General features: G+C 41.8%; 1 protein-coding gene across 1 annotated transcript in view; it reads left to right on the top strand.

The window, feature by feature from the left end:
• The window catches only part of nrg2b (neuregulin 2b), a 48,523-nt gene that overhangs the window by 25,316 nt on the left and 12,978 nt on the right, over window positions 1–10,229 (top strand). Inside the window, 4 exon segments of the mRNA XM_054597912.1 lie at window positions 1–38; window positions 1,075–1,198; window positions 9,070–9,083; window positions 9,086–9,127. The exon segment at window positions 1–38 is cut by the window's left edge and continues 81 nt beyond it. Of these exon segments, the coding sequence (XP_054453887.1) occupies window positions 1–38; window positions 1,075–1,198; window positions 9,070–9,083; window positions 9,086–9,127 (218 nt within the window).

The raw sequence follows: 10,229 nt of genomic DNA, 5'->3' as shown, positions 1-10,229 counted from the left end.
ACAAGAAAACGTCACGAGTTTAATCAGCGTGCAGATCTGTGAGCAACGGCGCATCACTGTCTGTCTGTCTGTCTGTCTGTCTGTCTGTCTGTCTGTCTGTCTGTCTGTCTGTCTGTCTGTCTGTCTGTCTTCCTGTCTATCTACACAATCTGATCAATTATGGTAGCTTTTAACTATCATAGAACACCAATACAATATATACAATCCTTCTTATATTCTTTGTATTTTAAGGCTCCATTCCTTAATATATTTCTTTCATAGGGAGTTCCTTTCATCGGTCTTTCAGAAAACTTAAAACTTGATACTGGGTTTTTCTGTCCATTCCCTAAGATCAATAGGTATCTGCTCTTGTAATAGCTAGTAAACTTTGATCACCCTGTATTTTAACAAAAATATGAGAGCTATTATTCTGTTAACATTCAGCTACTTCGCCTTTCCACAAAGATTTTCTTTCAGAATAAAAGGGTTAGAATAGAAAACAATTACTTGTGTTTATTATTTAATCTATTTAACATCCAAGATGCAGGAATCTGATCATGTAATCATAAACTTAATTCCTCGACTGCAGTCAGACTGTGTTGTGTTACGTGTGTCCTCATATAGCATCTGTCAAGATCTGTTTCATTGTAGTCCAGCTATTGTGTCAGATAATTTTACAGGCTGTGTAAATAGGAAGAGCACAACAGTTATAAAACAGAAATGAGGGAAAACAGAATAATGGATTTCGTTACTTCTAAATATATCCGAAAGTTTCAAGTTGGAAAAGAAGAAGACAGAAGTGTGTTGGGGGTAGGGTAGCAGGTGTATCCGACTGAGCCTGGCTCTTACCACCAGCAGCTGTGAGCTGCAGAGCTGTAGCCATCATAGGGAGGTGACTGATGCCTGCCCAAAAACTAGATAGACTTGTAACACTAAGATCTTGAACTTCACTTGAGAGGTCTGAGAGGTATGTGGCATAGTGTGGTATGATAGGTTAATCCCGTGGCTGCCATGACATTTGATCACCGTGTGATTTTAACAAAGATGTGACATGATTCTTTGCATCTGTTTCCTGTCTGACTGTCCTCCTCGTAGTGAGCACCACCACCCCGTCTCCCGGTGTGAGCCACGCGAGGCGCTGCAACGAATCGGAGAAGGCCCACTGCGTCAACGGAGGAGACTGTTACTTCATACATGGTATTAACCAGCTGTCCTGCAAGTAAGTCGGTTGCTCGGTCGGCCCCCGTCCCCTCAGTCATCGATGTGTGGTTGCTCCCCCGTCTCTCCTGCCTCCCTCTCTCTTTCTGTCTCCGTCTCTCTGGTCTCAGACACTGTGTCGCTGGTCACTGCACCGCCCTTGTCTTCTGTTCCCTGGTCGTACCCTCCCCACATACACGCACCTGCAGCCCACCTAGCCACTGCACTGAGCACTGTGTCTTACAACAGTGTCGTTGTTCACAGTTTTCAACAATTGTCGCAGAAGAAAAGGGTTTTTGTATAAAGCAGACGGCGTAAACAGATAAATACTTGGACATTATGTCCGCATGCAATCAAATTGGTTGTGTCCAAGCTGATTACTTGAGTTTATAGTGAGTGTCAAAAAAATGGGAAGTAATGCAAAGGTGTTAGAAAAGCAAGAACAGTTAAACTATGGTGTGTTTGCATTGCAAATGATATCATAAAAACAGATATTCTTTTGATATTTAAAATATACACCTGTACATTTCTGTACCATTTTTATATATTCAATTAACAATGAAGCACAATTATGTAAGATTACAAATGACAGCAAAACGTCTGCCTTGAATTCCACCTGTTAGCAATATGCTGCTGGAACCCAATGGAAACGATTAGCATTCAACTGCATATGTGCTGGGTGATGTATGACACTGTATGTTGGTTCCATCAGACTGTAAAGCAGCCCTTTATCTACCTGGTCTATACTAGGTTAACAAGCAGGAAACTTACATAGCATGGCTGTTGATTCTACTTCTGCTGACCCTGTAGCAAAAGGATCCTGCAGAGCACATTATTACTCAGAGAAACTTCACAGGCATGAAAAGTTAAAGAGGACATCGCGCTGACGTAGTATATTAGCTGCTGCCTCCGTTGTCGGTCACTCTGTTGGCATGTTACCACGAAACGCTTTGCATGCTGAGGGCACCTAGTGAAGCACAGAGGACAGGGAAGAAGAGACTCAAAAACATACAGTGATTTAGATTGTATTACTACTGCATTGCAAGTTCTCGGCATGTCCGTCCAGCGCGTGTCCATATTGCACCAACTCCAACACTACATGTCATTGGAACCCCAGCAGTACACCCACCAAGTGTGAAGTAGATCTGATGAACAGTTCTGGAGAAAGGCGAAGGACAGACAGACGGACGGACAGAGGTTTATTGCTTTATAGTTATATTCAGCTATCATTGAGGCTGCACGATCAAATCTGTTATTTTATTAACTTATTTATTGTAACTCACCATCATTTGTCTTCAGCCACTGTTAGCAACAATGCTAGTTACATAGCAACCATAATGACAGTATTGCATATTCCTAAAAGCTTGATCAAAATATTGGCTAGTGATAAATCTGACAGTGTTACCATAATAAAGTTAATCCCAAGTGAAGTATCAGCATCCACTCAATTTAAGCATATAAGCTGTTGGTACAAACAATGTTGGTTATTAACTGTGAAAAATGTCCAAATAGCATAGCTACATCGAAGCAAGTATTCTACTGTATTATCATCACTCTTTTACTCATTTGCACGCAATAATACTGTAACTGTAACCTATTTTTCAACAACAGTTGGAGCACAATTGTATTCTATAATTGCCAACTAATGACATCTTATAATATAAACCGTAAATGAACACATTCATCTAGCCTCTAAAACGCAGTGTAATGGTAACCTAATCAGCCTGTTACGTTGCGTGGTCTACAGTTAACATGTAGACTACCTTTTAACGTTATTTTAAAAATATTCAATCTAATGAAGTTAACCTCCCTTATTCTCGCCCCGGTGTTGTTGCTACAGGTAACAGTCTTCTCTGGCCACGCGCACCAGATGTGTAAGGTTATGCATTATAAATAGGGAGGGAAGGAAATTTGGCCTGTCAGACATTTTCATTTCTGTTAATGCACCAAAAAATAAATTATAATGATTGTTCTTGAGTCCCAAATCTCAAGTTTTGGATGTCTTGAGCTCACACACACACACACACACACACACACACACACACACACACACACACACACACACACACACACACACACACACACACACACACACACACACACACACACACACACATATGAACACATCAAGCAGACAGAGAGCAGCCTGTGTGATTTCATTTTAATACTCACTGAACACATTTAACAGGTGTTTGGCTTCTCTAGAGGGATAATGTGAGTAAGACATACACAATTCAGGCCTGGTAAACATTAGTCTTCCAAATATTTTCTCCTTTTCTCTGTGACTTTCTGTCACCATGGTTCCTGTTGTCCCATTAGGGAGGAAACAGGACAAACCGCTTGACAAACTAATGGCCACATTCATGGCAAGCTGGATCTGAAATGTTGTAATAGTAACGCCACAACTACTTCTGCATTGACGCAGGACCAGGAGCGGTTAACATGGTTCACTGCATGCTAGGTATCTAGTCCTCCTTCTTCTCTTTTTATGAAATAAAAACTGTTAACATAAAATGCATCACTTCCTGTGAGTGGGAGGATTTTTCCAAGGATAGAGCTACCAGACTAGTAGGTGTTTAGAACATCAAGTGCAAAAACTGGATATCAGATGAATCACTGATGTGATATATCAACTCATTACTAAGACATTTATTCATATGAGCATGTCAAAAGTTACACTTACAGCAAATACAACAAAATAATGTGCATGTTGGCAAAGTGATATAATAGTTAGACCCTGGCTGCAACATAGAGGCAATGTGGAAATGGCATCATATTAGCAATTATCTGGTAACATTGACCTTGTTTGGTACCCATTAAATTGCACAGTATGCCAATGACTTTAAGCTCAATGCATTTTTTTTTTAAATACAAACTGTATTTGCAGCCAAAGCTTTGTATTAACCTCAGAAAAGACAAAAGGCTTTTATTTATATATTCACATTAGATTTTCTAAACTGGAGGTTGTAATCTTTCAGTTCCAACTTGCCATACGTACAGGATCATTTTGTAGATGGGAATCAAACACTTCCCCTGACAGTGTTGGATAACAGATGGCGTATACAGGCGTGCATGATCAAGAGCTTTGTTTTGTGATGCTTCCTGTACAATTGGATGTATTTGCTAGAAATCCATCCTTAGATCCTTCATTGCCTGCTCCAGATACACTCTCTTTGGTTCTTAATTTCCATTTCTCTCTCTTTTTATCTATATTTCTTTCCCTTGCTTCCCCTATTCACTCTCTTTCCCTCTGACTTTCTCTCTATCTCTCATCTCATATACCTTCCGGTCATCGCTGAAGGATAAATAATTTTTTTCATGATGCTGACAAGCAGAAAACTTTGTTTGAGAGGGTGCATGTAGACATTACAAGATGCATATATAGCAATTTAGTACAAAATGGGCAGGATTTTCCAACCTCTGTGTATGATTGTTCTACATACAAAAGCACTGCATTTTCAAGAAGCTACAGCAGGTTAGCAAGGTAGCAGCAAACCAGCCAGCAGTTTCTAGAGAGTTACTGTTGCTTCTCAGCTTTGTCATCCTTTGTTGGCCTGTCTGTTTGGGCCAGTGGATAACAGGATGTAAATAAGACCGCTGTCTGTAGACTGTCTGCTCTGCTTGTTCACATCAGAGTTATGTAGACCCCCACTCACATTCACACGCCAAGCCACTCACCATTCTGCACAACAGCTGCAAATCGGTGCACAGCACTGGCAGGCAGCAAAAAATTTTAATATCCCTGAAATTTGAGGTGGTATTTGCAAGCTCTTTTGTGGCGACCATGGAAACGTATAATCTCATCTACCCTGAAGGGGAAAGTAATGCTGTACTGCAGAATGGAGTCTGTAGGTTAAAGTGGAGGACACACGAAAGGCACCCTGGCTAAAACAGAGAGTGGAGGTTAAAGTGGAGATCAGTACATACAAACATGCCCCCTGGTGAGCTGTTGGCTGTGAGAGCTCGGTATGTCTTGCTTACTCAATGTTTTCTTTCAACCTGTGTTAAAGCTTTCTGTGCAGAGTGGCAGATAGCTCTCATTCTGATTGATCTGAACTCTGTTGCTAAACTCCAGTCTGGCAGCCAGCCGTTAACATTAGCCCATGTATTCCCAGCTATAGGTTGAAAATGCCAAATTTCCCCATTTGAATCAATAAAGTTAATTTAATATAATCTTACAGGGTCTACTTAGTGTATGTGAGGAGTAAATGGAAGGATGTAGCAGAGCTGTGAGTGTGTGTGTGGGTGGGTGTGGGTGTGGGTGTGTGGGTGGGTGGGTGGGCGGCTGGGTGTGGGTGGGTGGGGGTTTCCTCAATAAATTTGATCTGCGTATGTTGAATGTAACAAAATGAATCACAGGCTTTGCTCTCCGATGGTTGGAACAAAGGGTATGCTGGCTTTTCTTCCCCAACAGTATAGTACAGTCGTTGGGGGGGGGGGGCATCGGCAGGTAAAGAAAGGGTGGAGGGAAGAAGGGGAATGAGAGGGATAGAGAGAAAGAAAAGAGGTGAAGGAGAAAAAAGAAATGATATACAGTAAAAACTCTGCCGGCATAGGGCTGCCTCTGCTCCGAGTGTCTCCCACCTCTCTCTCTCTCTGCTCTATTTATAACTCTATGGGAAATTGCTGAGTGGGCTCTTCCGAGGGTTTTTGCTGTAATTGATTCAAAATGCAAGTTGTCTCTTTAGTGGTGAGAAAGAGGAGAAAAGGATCCCCAGTCAGTTATATGGGCAGTATATACATGGGGGTAGACGGGGGTCCTTGCTTTTAAAACTGGACACATTTGTCGACCTGATACAAAATAACTGTAATAAATACAAGACGGCTATAAGAGCCAGAGAGCCTCTGTTATCCTATAACGACTGTAACGGGGCCACACCCATGATATCATAACACTGCGGTTCGTCAATTGCTGTGATTCATCTTCAGTATAATGTGCACTGCAGTTGGACCACGTTTTTCTATAACATGCCTATTTGACTGCAGTAAACGCTGATCTACTATCACTTATGGCAATAATGAGATTAAATCAATTATGCCTGGCTGGGTAAAAGCCATGACACTCATTATTAGACATTATTCAAGACATTTCAGAATTTAAAGCACTCTCTGAAAAAGAGTTTCTCAAGGACATCAATTGAATTGAGGTCCCGTAGTGTTTCATTCCACATAGCTGATAAGAATTAAAAGAAAAGAATACTAAGCATCAAAAGTACCAAAAATAACAATCATTTGGACCATGTTTATGTATCAATTTACCAGTGACTGTGATGCAGCGAGGAGCCTCCTTGTTAGTTTCAGTGTTGTGAGTGCGATGGCTGTTGCCTGAATATGAATCATATTCAGCCTCTGGTATTGCTGACAGCTCGCCACCCATCCAGAAACAAAACACCACATTCTGCAGCTGCATGTAAACTGTTGCTGTTATTTATGCCCAAGAAATACCCAAACCTATTCCAACCATTTTCACGCTCACACACTGTGGAGGGCTCTGTGTGTGTGTGTGTGTGTGTGTGTGTGTGTGTGTGTGTGTGTGTGTGTGTGTGTGTGTGTGTGTGTGTGTGTGTGTATGTGTGTGTGTTACACTTACACGCACACACCAGTTCAAGTAGACTTTAGAATTTAGCATTTGTTGGTAGGTCATTTTGACAAGTGCTCATTCTTTGAGGCTTAGACTACAGGGTTCATTCGGGGATCTGTTTCGTGACCAGGCTATCACACCAAACACACAAACACAGCATTACACGATTGCTGTTTTCATTGCAGATGCATGTGCATGATGTAACAGGGCACACCGCTTGGATTTCCTGCTGGGTGTTTGCACCCCAAGCCACATTAAACCTTGCCCTCAAAATACACTGACCTCTAAAAGGCACATTCAGCAACACTCCGAGTGCTTATTGGAGCTCTAACCACAGCCATAACTCTACTCTGCTTCGTGTTGATGAAGTCGAAGTCTAGCAGAAAATATCCAGGAGGTCTGTTTACATATTCCTTATCCCGTCCACATTTTGTACGTTAATAGGATCATTGATTTCGCACATTGTTCATGTAAAATATTTTAAAGCTGCTTTGACGCTGCTCCGATTACTATAGTGACAGTGGATCAAATGACTACAGGTTTGTATGTGTAACGGGGGTTGCTCGTAGCGAATGCTTTGTCTGGGAGTATCAGACAGTGTTATTCAACTCGGCTCTGGTCTAGTCTGAGAGTAGATTGACTATCATGCAGATCACAACCTCCTGAGTGATGAATGTGTGTGTGTGTGTGTGTGTGTGACCATATATTTTGTGATGGTCATTTGACCATGCCTGACGAAGATGGAAATGTTGCTCTATTGAATATAACTGCAGGGAGTGTGAAGTGTGCAGATCTGTTTTCTGATTTTTTGGTCTTGTGTGATTTCTGATCCAGCACTTGTAAAACCTTACACCCTTTTTGCCGCTTGTAACGTCGCAATTTCTTCAAGCTGATTGTTTGGATTTCATGGCCCAAAACATCAATGTTTTGGTTCACTCATACAGCTCTCGTCGGCCTTATTTCCAGCGAAAGCAGGAAGCTGTTTTCAGAAGCCTCCAAACAGCAGACAGACAAAGTTAGCCATGAAGAAAGGAGAGCTCTGTTTTGGCAAAAATCCGGCCAAACAATGTGTATCATGATACAGGGGTTATGATTCAATACACTGCGATACTGTCAGCGAGGCGTTATATTGTGATTTTAAAATCTAATTTTAGAAAAACTGTCATAGGATAATGAACACACTGCCATTTGCAGTGTTGTATGTAATCTTAGTAAAAAAAAAAGTAAACAATCAGAACAGTGGGGTCTGCAATTGCAGGGGAGAATTCAGCACGGTATGACAAAACGGCCAGCCATTCTTTTGAGAATATCTCCCTCACCCAACATACAGGTCTTCTCTACTCTTAATTTGCTGCTCCTTTGTGAGACTCCCAACACGTGCATCGTGTCCCTCTCCATGTCCCTGATGGCTCATACTATCGACTTTACTTTGGGGCGGCTGTGGCACATGAGGTAGAGCGCTTGTCCCGTAACCACAAGGTTGGTGGTTCAAGCCCCTCTACCGGCAACATGCCGATGTGTCCTTGGGCGAGACACCTAACCCCAAGTTGCTCCCCGGGCGCTTCATTGCAGCCCACTGCTCCTCCGGGATGGGTTAAATGCAGAGAAATAATTTCCCCATTGTGGGACTAATAAAGGATTGATTATTATTATTATTATTATTACATAGAGATGACATCATGTGTAAAGAAAATCCTGCATTCCTATTTATTTATTTTTATATATATATTTAAACGCCAGGATAGAGCTGTATAAACTGAGCTTGTGTGACATTTTACAGTTGTTACAGGCATGCTTTATGCCGTACTTAAACATTTTCCATTGCTGTGCCTTTCTATTTCATCATGGTTTTAGTCCAGGGTTAAGAAATGGATGCGACGAATGAGAGTCCAGAATAAGGCAATTGTGAGTTTGTGTGTTTGAGTGCATCGGTGTTTGTGCGGGGGGGGGGGGGTCTCGGAAGTTTAGGACCGTACATTTGACCCCTCCTATTACCTACTACCATCACATGACCCTTTGTGACTGTGATGATGTCTTAACTGTAGCAGTGATGTCATATTGATGGCGGTGATGTCACGGTATGCAGGTCATCTCTCTCTCTGTAGTTGGTGGATTGTGCTGTTTCTAATCCCTCATCTCTCTGCTCTCTTATGTCTCCCTCCTCCCTTTCCTCCTCCCCCTCCCTCTTCTCAATCTGTTTTCGTGTACTTCTCCTCCTCTCTTTCCTCCTGTTTGACCCCCTCTCTTCCCTCTTTATCTTTAACCCTCCCAACCTCCCCCTCCCCCTCTGTGTCTTGTTTTCCCTCCATCAGGTGTCCCAATGACTATAGGGGGACCGCTGTCAAAACTCCGTCATGGCCGATTTCTACAGTATGTCCATTTGCTCTTGTCTGTCTCCTTCTCACTGAGATGCTGCATGCTACATCGGAGGGGTTGGATGGAGGGAGCGCTCTGTGTGTGTGTTTGTGTATGAGGTGTTTGACAACCTGCTCTTGTCTTTTGTGTAAATGTAATGTGTGTGTGTGTGTGTGTGTGTGTGTGTGTGTGTGTGTGTGTGTGTGTGTGTGTGTGTGTGTGTGTGTGTGTGTGTGTGTGTGTGTGTGTGTGTGTGTGTGTGTGTGTGTGTGTGTGTGTGTGATTTGCATGCCTCTGTGTCCACCCCTTCCTCTCCCTGTCTTCCCTGGTTCTTCCGTGGTGCTCCTCTGATCACCAGAGAAAAACTGTCGAGATATTTTATAAGCACATTAATAAGCACATTACATACTGGACACTTTACCTAGAAGCTGTTTTAAAAAGCCCCAATATAGGCATCTCAAATACGCACGAGATCTTTACATTGTGCCTACTCCTACATTTTTTAAGTTCTGTATTTTCAACCTGTAAATTGCACACAAAAGACTTCTGTTGCAGCTTGATCTAGAGAGCTGCACAAAGAGAAACGGAGGAGACAGAGAATTAACACCATAGTAAATGCAGGAGGTTGTTTGCTTTTATTGGAACACTTTGTCCCTTTTCTTTGTAAATGGTCCATCGGTGCTGTTTAGAGTTTAGCAGTAAAAAAGAAACCATCAAGGCTAAACTATGTGGATATAAACTATTAATACAACGATGACAGCTCTCACTCTATGCTGTGCCTCTCTTTTAAACAAAGAGAGAAATGTTTCATTGATTTTACCTTTTGGAGTAGGAGCACGACTGACAATTGAATGCTTTAGATGGAGGACAATGTAAGTCCTTCTGACATTGTTTTGAATAGCTGCCAGTCATTACTAGAAGCCATCCAATACCCAAACAATTTGGCAGGGATTTAGAGTAAGAATATGTTCAGCATTTCAAGTCTTAATGTAATGAGATTTGAAAACATCACATATGGTTATAACCATCTGAAATACCCTTTGTGATATTGATTTTCATATCATTGGAGATTCTTGATATCACGTCAGTGGAATCTGAAATGATTTAGGATAAATCA

Source organism: Anoplopoma fimbria, chromosome 4, assembly GCF_027596085.1.
Source record: "Anoplopoma fimbria isolate UVic2021 breed Golden Eagle Sablefish chromosome 4, Afim_UVic_2022, whole genome shotgun sequence".
NCBI lineage: Eukaryota > Metazoa > Chordata > Actinopteri > Perciformes > Anoplopomatidae > Anoplopoma > Anoplopoma fimbria.
This window is presented reverse-complemented; position numbering and strand designations above follow the sequence as displayed.